This window comes from Dichotomopilus funicola (assembly GCF_033296635.1).
Source record: "Dichotomopilus funicola strain CBS 141.50 unplaced genomic scaffold C8A04scaffold_4, whole genome shotgun sequence".
NCBI classification, from domain to species: Eukaryota; Fungi; Ascomycota; class Sordariomycetes; order Sordariales; family Chaetomiaceae; genus Dichotomopilus; species Dichotomopilus funicola.
This window is the reverse complement of record NW_026944025.1, coordinates 238,073-252,014: the sequence shown is the minus strand read 5'-3', so window position 1 is coordinate 252,014 and position 13,942 is coordinate 238,073. Positions and strand designations below refer to the sequence as shown.

The 13,942-nt window shown below is 55.4% G+C and overlaps 5 protein-coding genes across 5 annotated transcripts; 3 read left to right on the top strand and 2 right to left on the bottom strand.

Annotated features, from left to right (window-relative positions):
- Nucleotides 1-217: 217 nt before the first annotated feature.
- C8A04DRAFT_9157 (Centromere/kinetochore protein zw10) lies at nucleotides 218-3,209 on the bottom strand (the record flags this gene model as incomplete). Its single annotated transcript, XM_062785376.1, has 7 exons — nucleotides 218-798; nucleotides 886-1,088; nucleotides 1,140-2,179; nucleotides 2,227-2,384; nucleotides 2,445-2,621; nucleotides 2,671-2,989; nucleotides 3,048-3,209. 7 exons carry the CDS (start codon nucleotides 3,207-3,209, stop codon nucleotides 218-220), a joined length of 2,640 nt encoding a protein of 879 aa, XP_062640497.1.
- Nucleotides 3,210-3,685: 476 nt separating this feature from the next.
- Nucleotides 3,686-4,437, top strand: C8A04DRAFT_24921 (ribosomal protein L36e; the record flags this gene model as incomplete). Its single annotated transcript, XM_062779356.1, has 5 exons — nucleotides 3,686-3,730; nucleotides 3,870-3,887; nucleotides 4,021-4,121; nucleotides 4,214-4,295; nucleotides 4,357-4,437. 5 exons carry the CDS (start codon nucleotides 3,686-3,688, stop codon nucleotides 4,435-4,437), a joined length of 327 nt encoding a protein of 108 aa, XP_062640496.1.
- A 1,231-nt stretch (nucleotides 4,438-5,668) lies between these two features.
- Nucleotides 5,669-9,191, top strand: C8A04DRAFT_24920 (Metalloenzyme, LuxS/M16 peptidase-like protein; the record flags this gene model as incomplete). The annotated part of the gene is made up of 3 exons (XM_062779355.1): nucleotides 5,669-5,778; nucleotides 5,918-8,930; nucleotides 9,015-9,191. The coding sequence occupies 3 exons, from the start codon at nucleotides 5,669-5,671 to the stop codon at nucleotides 9,189-9,191; spliced, it is 3,300 nt and encodes a 1,099-aa protein (XP_062640495.1).
- Nucleotides 9,192-10,228: 1,037 nt separating this feature from the next.
- C8A04DRAFT_24919 (uncharacterized protein) lies at nucleotides 10,229-11,537 on the bottom strand (the record flags this gene model as incomplete). The annotated part of the gene is made up of 2 exons (XM_062779354.1): nucleotides 10,229-10,742; nucleotides 10,819-11,537. 2 exons carry the CDS (start codon nucleotides 11,535-11,537, stop codon nucleotides 10,229-10,231), a joined length of 1,233 nt encoding a protein of 410 aa, XP_062640494.1.
- A 1,201-nt stretch (nucleotides 11,538-12,738) lies between these two features.
- C8A04DRAFT_9231 (acyl-CoA N-acyltransferase) lies at nucleotides 12,739-13,407 on the top strand (the record flags this gene model as incomplete). Its single annotated transcript, XM_062785409.1, has 2 exons — nucleotides 12,739-12,907; nucleotides 13,004-13,407. 2 exons carry the CDS (start codon nucleotides 12,739-12,741, stop codon nucleotides 13,405-13,407), a joined length of 573 nt encoding a protein of 190 aa, XP_062640493.1.
- Between the last annotated feature and the right edge of the window lie 535 nt (nucleotides 13,408-13,942).

Genomic DNA, 13,942 nt, shown 5'->3' with positions numbered 1-13,942 from the left:
AGACGCAGAATTCAGGGGCAAGTAAACAATGCAGAGCTACGCAACAACGACGCCAAGCAAGAGAACAAAACACCAAAAACTCACGTTCAACTCAGATGTAGTGATCGTATCCCAAGTAGTGATGTATATTTCCAGTCGGTAACCTAGATCCAATCCACTGTGCCGATAACACCACGCTCCCCGTCCATAATCACCATCACGAGCACCACGCACCTCCTCACCAACCCCCTCCCTCATCACCGTCCCCACCCAACGGCCGCACATTTGCCCGCACATCGCGAATGACCTCCCGCGTGCGCGCATTGTCTTCAAAACTGGCCTGTATCAAATCCACCACCTCCTCAGCCGTGAAATACAGACTCAGCTCGCCCTCCACCCACAAAAACCGCACATCCCTTAAGTTGCTCTGCAGCACCTCACTCAAGTACTTCAGCCGCAGCCAGTTCCCCGCGAACTGCGCCGTCATCGGCACTTCGTCTCCTTCTGCTTTCTTACCACCACCGCCGCCGCCATCACCATCCTGCGGCTGACCACGACTAGGCAAAAACAACTGATCCAGCTCCTCAACCGAAGCGATTAGCTTGGCGATATTGTACGCCTCATCCTGGCCGATCGAGGGTAGGTCCATGACGTCGGCGATCATCTTGGCTGCGACGGCGTCAACAAGACTGCCGACTGCTTGCTGCCATACCGAGCGGGCCAGGATGTCTTCCCAGGCCGTGCCGAGGGAGAGCACGCGCGCTGTGGCGGACGAGATCGAGGCGGCTGTGTCGGGTTGGTGGAGGAGGTTTTGTTCTCCTAAGCAAGGACTCTGTGTCAATACTCGGAAAGGAAAGAAGTGGGAAGGGAGAAATAGGGTTTCGCTGTATCTCGGATGCTACATACCTCCTAACAAGTCCCGTAGTACGGTTTTCTGGATGGCGAGCTCGTTGGTGTAGGCCCGGTTGGCAAAAGACTGGAGAGTCTTGACATCATTGTCGAGACGGAGCATATTCTGGGCTCTAGCGCTGATGTCCTCACGTGTCTTCCAAGCCGCGGCGAACTCCCCCAGTTGCTCGGCCAGGTAGCCCGAGTCGTTGTACAGATACCTGGGCTTGTTAGAGAATGCCTGCTCCTTGAGTCCGATCGGGGTCTCTTACATGTTGCCACCGATGCCCGGGGCATAGTAGTGCGGGGAAACTGCCCGGAACACAGCCAAGGCGAGAGTTGGTAGACTGAATAGTCCTGCTGCTTGGGTTGCGACGGGGCTTCCCGCGTAGCTCTCCTTTGTCAAGGCTGCGCCGTCTTGAACTATGGAGAATATCAAGTCCAACAACGGCTGCGGGAGTGAAGAGATGCTGTATGTCTCTTTTAAGATCAGCTCTCTTGTTTCTGGCTCTGCCCGTGGAGCAACAGGAGGCGCCTTTTGGGGTTCGGGTTCTTTGGTGTTGGCTTCGTCAGTGTTGTCAGTGTTGGCTTCGTCGCCCCATCCCCAAGCTTCTGATGGGTCGTCATCATCGTCCGGTTTGCTCGGTTGCGATGCCGTCGCCTTAGTCTCTTTCTTCGGTTCTTCTGCAGCGGCCTCTTCCTCACCCCCCCCTTCCTCGCCCCACCCCCATGCATCGGTTCCATCATCCTCATCCCCTGGGGGCTCATCTGCTCCTCCGTTTGGTGTTTCTTCCTGACCTGCTTGCTCGCCATCATCCCACGCATCCCACCCATGGTCATCGGCAGTAGCCACGGCGGCATTAGCAACCAGCTGCTGGCCTTCTGTTTTTGAAACCATCTGCTTCTCTACCTTCTCCACTTGCCTGGGAGCACCTAGCCCCTGAGAGAGTTTGGTCCGCACAGAATCCAATGCAGCTTCTCTACATTTGGAGAGCCAGACCTTTGGCGCGTTGTCGGTCCATTCCTGCAACCCGCCAAAATTGGAAAATCCGAGAGCCCGTAACCTGGCGCAAAAGGTTTTGGCAGCTTCGATGACCACTTGGAACCCGTCCATGTCATGAAGGGAGGACGGCACTGCTGAATCAAGCCAGACGCTGGTGATTCTGTGTATCGTGTCCGGCAGTAAACTCGAAGAAATGGTGTCGATAAGATCGGGAGGAAGTCGTTGCACAAGGTACGAAAAGACTTGGTCTAGATCCTCAAATAGGGAATGTATGCTGTTGTCCGCTGATCCACGCAGTGCCAGAACGCCCTGTTGAGGTCAGAAATTGCTCCGTCAACGCAATGAGGTCTACTCACATCTTCAACACGAATACCGGGCAGTGCAGCTTTCGCAAGATCCATCCTAGGAAGCAAGATTGCCTGGCTTAAGTTTTTCCAGAGATGGTCCATCCGTTGGTCAACCTCCTTGTATGCTCTCAGACCAATTACCGCATCTTCGAGATTCATCGGCTCGTCTGCGCGGGTCAGAGCCATTCACATGAGGAGTAGGTCTGCTTCGGCTGATTCTGTCTTACCTTCTCGGCTGCTCTGTATTGATACCGTATGGCCGTCAACGTCAACATGTATGAGCGCATTCCAGACATGGTCAAACACTTCATGCACGTCCGACTTGAGCTCAAACGCCCTGACGTCGAGGAGCTTGATGGCACGACAAGACTTCACTCCTACGATATCCAGTTGCTTCCACGATTCTAGTAATCATTAGCGGCGCCCAGTCCAACTTACGCGCGCATCGCTCACTTTCTAGCAGATGCAGGGCATCTAAAATACGCCTCTCGTCCCGAGCCTGTTCGACCTCGTCCAGCGTCCGGTTTACGGTCCTGATTCCCCTGAGCGTTTCTTGTACTTGCGCATTGTAGTTGAGTTCGCGAATTAGGAAGTCGGCCCTGGCTTCGATCTCGTCCACGGCCTGTCCTGAAACAACGGGAGCCTCCGCTGCTTTTACGATCTCGGCTGCCAGCGCCTTTGACCGTAGGATGTCGTCTTGAACGAGCTGCGCATTTGCCTGCCAGGTCTTAACGTCTTCGGCCGTCTCCTCGTTGATCGCATGGATTTCGGCCTGCATGCAATATTGCTTAGTGTGCGTGCAGGAACCCCCTATTCTTATGCGCTCGTACCTGGAGCTTCGCTTTGGCGTCTGCGAGTGCCTTGATGGCCGCGGGGAGGGATTCGGCGTCGATCGGTAATGATGATACTGTGTCTTCGGGGAACGAGCCGTAGAGTGAGAAGTCAACAAGCGCTTGCGCCATCCGCGCTGGTGGAGGTTCGGCGGCCGCCATGGCGAGTACAGCGCTCCCGGGGGTACCGCCGTTGGGTGTCGAAGCTTGAGTCCACTGGAGATTCCCTTTCCTCCTCTTTTACCACCGCCTCAATATTGCAGAACGCCAAAAACCGCGGGCAATCGACAACAAAGTCCGTAGATTGTCATAGAGCGCCGGAAATCGGCTCTTCACGGTCAGCAGCGAAATGGCGAGTGGCTTGACGTGGGTTGTCAATGTTCAAGCTGTCCCCAATTGGAAGTCGATGTCAGAGCTTCGGCTCAACCTGGGCCGCTGTAACCCTAACCCCGGGGCATTTGGCCCCACCATGAAATTGATAACAGGGATCAATAATGGACAGCCGTCGACCAGCTGGTGCCGGAGACCCACCTCAGAACTTTTGCCCTCAACCCACAAAACGAAACACCCAAGAAAAATTCCTTCCTTCTCTGCTCAACGTCACGACGACAATCATCACGACGGCACCACCAGTCACAATGGCCGCTACCAAGAACGAGACTCCCCGCACCGGGCTGGCCACCGTAAGTCTACCCACGAACAGTTTTTTTGCTGGCGATGAATTCGCGTGGTTGTTGCGCAATTGCGCTCGCAGCCATACCTGCCGGCTCGAATTGGCAAAATAGGAGAATCGCGAAAGTTTACTGACATGTTTCTTCACAGGGTCTCAACAAGGGCCACGTAAGATAGCCTTCCTGTCTCACCTCGTGGAGGATCTTCGCATTTGCTTCATCCCCTCGGGGATACCTCGAAGCATGTACGCGGATGATGGACCTTGGCTGACCTTCGTCCGCCCTCTTTTCCCCGAATATAGAAGACCACCGCCCGCGTTAGCAAGCCGCGCGTGAGCCGCACCAAGGGCCACCTCAGCAAGCGCACCGCTTTCGTCCGTGACCTCGTCAAGGAGGTTTCTGGGTATGTTGTTTTTTTTTCCTCTGTTGCGACATCCTCGCGGACACGTGCTTAAGGTCGCTTGCTGGGACATCCGCTGACACGTTGAACAACAGCCTCGCTCCCTACGAGCGCCGCATCATCGAACTCCTCCGCAACAGCAGGGATAAGCGTGCCCGTAAGCTCGCGAAGAAGAAGGTAAGATTTTACCCGGCTTGATTCCAGCTTCGATCGTATCTGACACGTCGTTTTCTTTTAGCTCGGCACCTTCGGCCGTGCCAAGGCGAAGGTTGAGGACATGAACCGTGTCATCGCTGAGTCCCGCCGTGCCGGCCACTAAGTGCCGCGCCGTCATCTTCAAGGGCATAAACAACAAAAGGTGGACGCCGAGGGATGTGACGACGGATTCTGGGAGGAACAAACCGGTATTGAAGAGCTTGTCTCATTGAAGAGCTTGTCTCTCCCGTCTAGCGCCTCTGGCATGCTCCGAGGGAGAGCTCCGCCAACTAGACCAGAATCGACCTCCTGGTTGTCTTGCTTGATGATACGTTGCCTGTTCCGTCCTGATTGTGTTGTTCCTGTGATCGTACATGTACAAGTGAGCATTGGTTTACCGAACCTGAAACCCAACCGGGTATTTTCGGCATCTCACCGTAGCCGGGGTCTGTCTCGTCTCATCAGTGTCAACCATATAAATAACCAAATTCGGGTGCTCGTCCCAACCACCGGCCAATCGAAATGCTTGTTCTCGAATGGGTATCAAGGTGTTATCGGGGTTATGGTTGTCGACGACAAGATTTCAATGGACCGTCGGGTTGTTGGCGGGGTAGACATCCCTGGTGCAACCTCTGCCCCGCCATCCCTCAAGGCATTTGACCTTCATTCCATACAAGTTCCACAACAGCTAGCTGCCTTTGTTTATCAAGTACACGCGAGGGTTTTAGTTCTTAAATCCAGTTTCCCAACAGCTGGCTTTCAGCATTTCCACATCGGGCGGTAAGACATATCACAAATAATCTTCCAACAGCCCCCCTGCTCTTCTTCCCCTCTATTTTGTGCCCCTCATCGGTCCCTAAAATCTGAGCAGAGGAGTTGTTTACAACCTACCCGCACCTCCGCAGCGCAAATCCACTTCAGAAGTTTATCTAAGCGCAAGGCTCTCTCCCCGCAACCACTTGTTTTTGTGTCCGCCTCTGATAGCTCTTGCTGGCTGTCGAGTAACACACCGCCATTGGTTTCCGGCTCTGCTTCCAGGCAGCAAAGCGACAACTACTGTTCGCTCGCAGCCTGCATCTTCAAACCCGGTACGTCTGTCAGCATCAAGCTTTTCTCTACCCACTCAGAAGGGTTCTCCCATAAAAAAGACCCCCACTCCGGGTCGCTCAGCCGTGTTGTTGTACACCTCGCATGCCGCATTAGTGGGCAGGTTTAAGCGGACCATTTCCTCAAAGCCCCTACCCCGCGGCGAGGTTGCCCGACCCATCTCATATCCAGACGCGGTCTCTATTTCACTATCTGCTGCTTTTCATGGTAACCCCGGGCTCGCCTGTTCTGTGCCATCTTCAGGCAAGATGCCTTTTCCGAGCCCGATCCCATGGGTGTTGATGCTTCTGGTGCTCATCTGCGTACTCAACACCTCTGTCGCAGCACAGCAGGCTGTGGAGGGAACATGGGACTATGGGTATGCTTCAAAGGGCATCTTATGTGATCACAAGTTTCTGAAGATGAAGGGGCTATACGACACAAGGCCCCAGCACTCGATGGCTTGTCGGCCGGATCAATTCCACGGCCTCTACGCGTCTGTGCTAACAAATTTATAGTTACCTCCAAGGGCTTATGCAACGGATAACCGGCCAGAATATGACGGCACCACAGAAGCCTCGGTTCCGCAAGGTCCAGAGTTTCCGCACCGACTATGCCCCAGCCACAATCACCCAGTATGTGTCGGAGCGAAGCGGCATGCAGGTCATCGTGACCGACCGCAAAGGGCCCAAGGTCAACGGTTACTTCACCCTGGCCACCGAGATCTTCGACGACTCAGGCGCGCCGCACACACTGGAGCACCTCGTCTTTATGGGCTCCAAGAGCTACCGGTACAAGGGCCTGCTGGACAAGCTAGCCGGCCGGGCGTACAGTAACACCAATGCCTGGACCGCGGTCGACCACACCGCCTACACGCTCGAAACGGCCGGTTGGGATGGCTTCGCCCAAATCTTACCCGTCTACCTTGAACACGTCATTGTCCCCCACATTACGGACGACGCGTGCGTGACTGAGGTTCACCACATCGATGGTGAAGGAAACGATGCGGGTGTGGTCTACTCAGAGATGCAGGCCCTGCAGTACAGCAGCACCGAGCTGATGGACCTACGGGCTCGCCGGCTGCTGTACCCCGAGAACATTGGTTTCCGCTACGAGACGGGCGGCATGATGGAGGCGCTCCGGGTGTTGACTCCCCAGCGGATCCGCGAGTTCCACAAGGCCATGTACCAGCCGCAGAACTTAGCCATTGTGATCATTGGTGAGACCGATCATGACGACCTCTTGCGGATCCTGGATGAGTTTGAGGAAAGCATCAAGGATGATATCCCGCCGCCCAACCCACAGTTTAAGCGTCCGTTTGTGGATTCCGCGCAGCCACCGGCGCTGGAGAAGACGATTGTTGAGACGGTGGAGTTTCCCGAGGAGGACGAGTCGACCGGGGAGATATGCGTGGCGTTTTTCGGACCGAGTTGCAACGACCAGGTCCAGGCGACGGCCGTCAACATTATCATGACATACCTTTGCGGGTCTTCTGTCTCGGTTATTGAGAACGTGATGGTCGAAAAGGAGCACCTCGCAAGCTCAGTTTCGTATTGGTGGGACAGCAGGCCAAACTCGGTCATTTGGTTCCAGCCCACGGGTGTGGCGACCGAGAAGCTCGAGTTTGTGGAGCAGCGCCTCATTTCTCTTTTGAAGGAAGTGGCCTCCAAGCCGCTAGACATGGACTACATCAAGGAGTGCCTGCAGCGGGAGCAGCGCCAGGTGAAGCTACAAGCCGAAGGGTCTGAGGGATTCTACGCCACCAACATTATTACTGACTATCTCTTTGGTAAGCGCGACGGGTCTACCTTGGAAGAGCTCTCGAACCTGAGCGAGTATGATGTTCTTGATAGCTGGACGGAGGAGCAATGGAAATCGTTCCTGAAGAAATGGATCTCGGACGCCCACCACATCTCAATCCTGGGTAAACCCTCTGAGGCGCTTGCCAACACGCTCAAGGCCAATGAGGAGGCGAGGATCGCGAAGAGGAAGGAGGAACTTGGGAAGGAAGGGCTTGATAAGCTGAAGGGAAAGCTTGAGACTGCCAAGGCGAACAACGAGAAACCAATTCCACCTGAGGTGCTGGACCAGTGGCCCGTCCCCGGGACGTCCTCCATCCACTTCATTGAGTCGGCCACGGCCAGGTCTGGCAAGGCACGGAGCCTGGGTGTCCAGGACAACGCCGCCCAGAAGGCCATTGACGCCGCGACTCAGGGCTTGCCGTTGTTTGTGCAGTTTGAGGACGTCCCGACCGGGTTCGTGCATCTCACCGTCCACCTGGGCATGACGCAGACTCCAATCAAGTACAAGCCGCTGCTGCCGCTGTTTGCCGACATCTTTTTCAACTCGCCCGTGACCAAGGACGGCAAGCGGCTAGAGTTCGAGGAGGTGGTCAAGCAGCTGGAGAAGGACACCATCAGCTATCACATCGGTTCTTCGTCCCGCCTAGGCGACTATGAGGGCGTGGCCATCCACTTCCAGGTCGACCGCGAGAAGTACACCACCATCATCAGCTGGTTGCGCACCCTGATGTTCGACATCATCTTCGACCCCGTCCGGGTCAAAGCAGCCGTGGTCAAGGCGCTCGCCGACATCCCCGAAGCGAAGCGAGACGGACGCGTGATGGCTCAGGAAGTCGACTTGGCCGTTCACTTCAAACCGGAATCCTATCTCGTCGCGAAGCGCGCCCTCGTCAAGGCTCTGTACCTGCGCCGCCTCAAAAAACTCATCGAAAAGGAGCCCGACACGGTTATCGGTTGGTTCGAGGAGCTCCGCAAAAGCCTCTTCACCTTCGCCAACATGCGCGTGCTGGTGACCGCCGACGTCGCCCAGCTCCCCAACCCAGTCGCTGCCTGGGACATCTTCTCCACGGCCCCCAGCTTCGACTCAACCCCAGACGTCTTCCCCCTCACCAAGCTCTCCTCCATGCTCAGCCCCGAGGGCCGCGCCCCGGGAACATTTGGCAGCGTCATCATCCCCATGACCACCCTCGACAGCTCCTACAGCGTCAGCACTGCAACGGGCCTCACCTCCTACGCCGACCCGCGCTTACCCGCCTATCTCGTTGCGCTAGGTTATCTCGAGGCGGTCGAGGGCCCGTTGTGGAACGCGGTGCGCGGCAATGGGCTTGCTTACGGTGTGTCCTTCTCGCGCGAGGTGGATGCGGGTTACATCCAGTTCAAGGTGTACCGATCCCCCGACGCGAGCAAAGCCATCGAGGCGAGCCGGGCCACCGTCGCGCGGGTGGCGTCAGGTGAGGTCCCGCTGGATCGGCATCTGGTTGAGGGTGCCGTGAGTGGGGTTGTGTTTGCTGCGGCGGACGAGCAAGCGACGATGGCGGCGGCTGCGCAGCAGAATTATATCCTGGGGGTCGTGAGGGGCTTGGAGCCGGGTTGGAATCGCAAAATTTTGGCTCGCGTGCGTGAGGTTACTGAGGACGAGATCCGTGCTGTGATGCGTGAGGTTGTGTTGCCGGTGTTTGAGCCGGGGAAGAGTAATGTGGTGGTGACGTGTGCGCCGATTATGGAGGAGGTAAGTTCATCGTGTTGCATTTGCATTTTCTTACGTTCCGTGTTGGATTTTTGGGAAATCGAAACTAAGACATTGCTATTCCAGAACATGGTCAAGGCACTCAACACGGCGGGTTACAAGACACAGGTGCAGCCGCTGGCGCATTTCTATGATGACTACGGACTTAAGGGAGATGATGACGAGGAGGAAGAAGAGGAAGAGGATGAGGATGATGAGATGGAAGATGGATCGGAGTTCTCAGGATCTGAGGAGGATGAGTGAGAGATAGAAAAACTCAAGAATTGAGTGAGAGTTTAGTGAGTTAAGACAAAGAAGAGTGCATGAATGATTCTGAGTTAGAGTTGCTCAGAGGCTCAGGTTGAGCTGTTGATTATTGATTCTTGCTGGGGGGAACTGTTTGATTTTGTTATGCTAGGTAGGTTGGTTGTAGTTGATTGGTGACAGTTGTACTGCTTGTATGTACATACATACATACCGCAGCTGCGAGGTTCTATTAACGTTGGGTAGTACCCGCTGCGGTAGTCGTAGCGAGTGGGGTTGCATTGGACTTCCCGTTGGGGCCTTAATAATATCACGGGGAAACTCATTCAATAGATAGCCGTTTTATCGCATATTGCCATAACATATTCCAAGAAACTTTCCAGTTCGGTTAACTACAGCTTCTTAGAACCACACCGCTCCCTTTCACCCTTCTTCAGGGAGGGCTAATGTCATATCTTGGCCCGGTCCAGTATCAGAATCAGAGACTTACTGCCGAATGGCTGCTTAAATGTAGTTGATTCAGGCTTTGGCCTTCCCGGTTTCGGCGTACCTCTAATTATCCAGCTATTTCTGTAAATACCTAGTCGAAGAAAAGAAAAGATAAACTAGTTAAGAAAAGGGCATTGCCAACGTGTTCAGCCCTTTACGGTCACTTTGTTAGGCTTCCATAGGTAATTACTGTAAAGAGCTTTAGCACTCGAGGAATAAATGGAAATCGGGACAAGGGATTCAAAGAAAGAAAAAATCCGCTTGTATGATTAACTCCCAGCCATCTAACCTTTAGCTGTCTGTCTTTCATGTGCTCCCAACTCCCAGACTGTCTGCTGTGTTTGTTGCATCTGTTCTCAAGTCACCACCAACCATATCTAGAGAGGTACCAAGTCCCATTGGACCTCTGATTTCTGGGAAAAAGATCAAACGAAACAACCAACGATGATACCAGCCGATCCCAACTATATCAACCCGAAAACCATGCACCATATACTCCCCGCCATCTAATCTATCCATCCACCCATATCATTCCCAGGCAAGCCAGGTCAAGCCTGTGCCCCCGTCTCCTCGGCCAGCGCACACAGCCGTTCCCGCCACGAATCACACACCGCCTCAAACCCACCGACCACATCCCCGCACACATGCGCACACTCCCGACGCTGCAACTTCTCCCCCCACCCGCCGCGCGTCAACCACCGCTCCCCCTCCTCACGCAACTCTTCCTCCCGCCGCAGTTCCGCCACCAGCTCCCGTGCCGCGCGCAGCTTCCGTGCGGCGGCTGTCGTCGTCTGTCGTGACATGTGCAGCGTGTCGGAGAGGTAGTTGAGGGTCTGGGCGAGGTCGGAGGTGAGCGCGTGTAGGGCGGAGAGGGATTGAAGGGCTGGTGTGGAGGGCCGGGGCATGGTGTCCGGGAGGGCGAGGAGCATGGGGAGGAGGGCGGCGACGGCTTCTTCTGTTGGTGGGGGGGTTAGGGGGGAGAGGAGGGGGTAGGTGAGGTTGTGGAGTTGGCGGGTTTGGTGGGTGAGGTGGGTGGTGAGGGCTGTGTGGGCGGTTATTAATCTGGAGAAAAGGAAGTTAGTTAGTGGTGATACTACAGATAGGTAGTAGGTATGGCTAAGCGGGGTCTGAAACTCACCGGTTTGCACCGCTCTCGATATTCCCTTGCGAGCCCAAATCGCGCAGCCCATCTGTGACGCGCTTGAACGCACCATCCGCCGTGGACCCTGTCTTCTCCGTCCCCCGCCGAGCTAGGGATTCGACCTCATCCATCTTCTCAACCAGCTTGGGCGGCCACCCGGGCGACTCCAGGTCCGACTCGCTACCGTACTCGCTCCCGTCGTACTCACTGCCCTTCCTGCGGTGGCCGCCGCGCCCGTTTGCTGTCGGCAGCCCGAGACTGCCTTTGGGGTTGTGTCCGTTCCCTGCCCTACCGCCGGGCAGTGTTGGGCTTACGATATCGATGCCGCTGTCCCGTACCCCGTCTTCTGGCTTCCCGTCTGTGTATTCGTCCCCGGTGGTATCCTCCAGGTGTATCCCTGGGGCTTCGCTGCCTTGTCCGTCGGTTCTCGCATCCTCGTCACCCTCCTCCTCGTCATAGTCCCCGTCCCCGTAACCGTCATCTTCATCGTCGTAGTCATCGTCGAATGCACCCGCGAGTTCGTCGGCCAAGTTGCCGAGGCCCCCACTCTCCCCACCGCTGCTTACGATCGGTATGCCTAGATCTGTGGAAGAGTCGTTGAATGAGGACCCCTTGGATCGGCGGCGCTCTTGTGGGGAATAGGAGGCGTAAGAGGCGGCGGCGGAGTAGTCGTGGGAAGGGTGCGGGGAGTGATGTGGCGTTTGCGGTGATGACATTTTAGCGGTTGGCTCTGGATCGTCACGGTCTGCGTCGTTTGTCTCGCGAGAGTCGAGCAATCGTGCGCGATGCGGGATCGCGCGAAATCGAGTTGTTTAGTTGTCGAGTCGTCGAGTCGAGCCGTGACCGCCGACTTTGTCAAGCCCGTTCGTTCCGTTTCACACGTTGACCTGGTTGCCCGGGTTATGCACAGGGATGGCGAGTTGCAGGTCGGTCGCTGGGAAATGGTCGCACCAGAAATGCAGGTATATTCGACGGAGCGGTCTATATCGCGAGGGCCCAATGAGGAGGCTTGTTCGCTGCGTGAAGTTCAAAGAAATTTCATGCTTGGATGTTCCAGTCAGAAAGGAAGAAATCCGATGCAGGAATCTGTAATCTGCAGTAATCTGGACAGGCTTCCCGGACAGGCCTACCCTGGCTGCTTTGGTCCGTTTCACTCAGACGAAGGTTAGCTCGGCGGGGAAAGAAACATCATCAATGGCAAAGTAGAGCCATAGCTATGTTCCGTATCGTTTGCTTTGCGTGACGGGGAAGTCTGTTCTTTCACAAGTCGCTCGGGCCGCAACTTTCCCAATCATCGTTTTTCTTCTTTTTTTTTCTTCTTGCCTTGCTGTGCACGCCCGAAACGGCACAGCAATCGCCGCATGCAGGTCTTCCGTGTCCCAATTTCTGGGCTGGCACAGCGGCCTGACGGTTGAGGGTGGGGGAGAAACCGGGGTGGTGGGATTACAGGACCGACAAAGGAAACAGGGGTTTTTTCTGGGGGCCGAATCACTCTAGATGATCTTGATGATGCTAGAAAATCACAAAAAATACTAGGAAACATTTCAGCTCTTGTTTGTAGTCCGTAACACGAAAAAGCCACAACCAATAATTCCTTATTTGTTCCTGTTCCACACAGACCTGAGGTCAAGCCAGGCCCGGGCACTCGTCCGAAAAGTCCGGGTCCTGGGATGGAGGGGCAGGAGCAGGGGAAAAAGAGGCCACCTGGCCAATCACAAGGCTGTCAGCTTCAACCAAGCAAGCCCCCCACAACAGGTCAATGCCCCTCGGCTCGCCCCTCACTGAGCTTAAGGTTCCTCGACCTCGCAGGCCAAGATCGTCAATTTTTGGACACAAAACATAACCTTTTCCTCGACCGACGACAGTGCTCTTGCCCACCTCCACGGCCGGCGTAATTGCCCCTTCCTGCCCGCGTCGATGGCGAACTTCCGGCGGTTTCGCCCCGACGACCTGAACAAGTTGTCGAAATGCAACCTTGATCCGTTCACAGAGACGTATGACCTCGGTTTCTACCTGCAGTACTACGCGAAGTGGCCATCACTGTTCCAAGTGGCGGAGGACCAGCATGGGAATATCATCGGATACAGTGCGGCACCCCTTTCTTTTTGCCTTTTTCTTTTCCGTTCGGAGGTTTCCTCCTGATTTTATTTTATTTTTCCACCCCGCTAACAGCTCAACCTAGTCATGGGCAAACTCGAATCCTCCCCCGACGTCTACCAGTTCTCAGAACACTACCTGCCCTGGCACGCGCACATCACGGCGGTCACGGTGGCCCCTGAAGCCCGCCGTCTCGGCATCGGCAAGCTGCTGACTGAGCAACTCGAGGTCGCCGCTGACGCGGGCGACGCCTGGTTTGTCGACCTGTTTGTGCGCGTCAGCAACCACAAGGCGATCAACTTCTACAAGAGCATGGGCTACAGCGTGTTCCGTGTCGTTAAGGACTATTACGGGGAACACGCCACCGATCCAAGCTTGTCGAGTGAAGATGCCTATGACATGCGCAAGCCGATGAAGCGGGATGTGAAGAAGGAGCATGTCCGGGACGATGGCGAGAAGCATGAGGTGGATCCGAGTGATGTGTGGTGAAGTGGCTAAGTGTGTGAGAGCTGCTTCACCATCCACACCTACCTGCCCGGCTACCACGGCCGTGAGCACTAGACGGCCGCGGTGTCCCGGAATAAGGGCAGCGCAGTGACCGACTCTGTGCCATAGGCGAATTCAATTCCCTCGGCTTTCTCGGGAACCCCACGTACCCGTTGCTCGGCACCTTACGCCGGGGGTGCTTATTTCACTCCAAAGGGCTTCAACTTCCCCGGCATCGAGAGCGCTGGACCATCTCCTGGCGAACCATGTATGCGCCTTAACGGAGCTGCGGATTCCAACTTGATTGAATATCTATGATATGTCAAATCCCATTACATGTGCAGCGTGGGCACCTGGTTACGTGTACTGATATTCCGAGCGGTCAATTCACCCAACATTCGATGAACGCTCGCTCATGTGCCCGTCGGAGCTACGCAACAGAACCATTAATGAACAACCCGACTCGATGCACGTTTCGAGGTTCTACACTCTCCAGACCGCCAAATACAGTGCCTTTGTCGCTGTCTTGCAACACTAC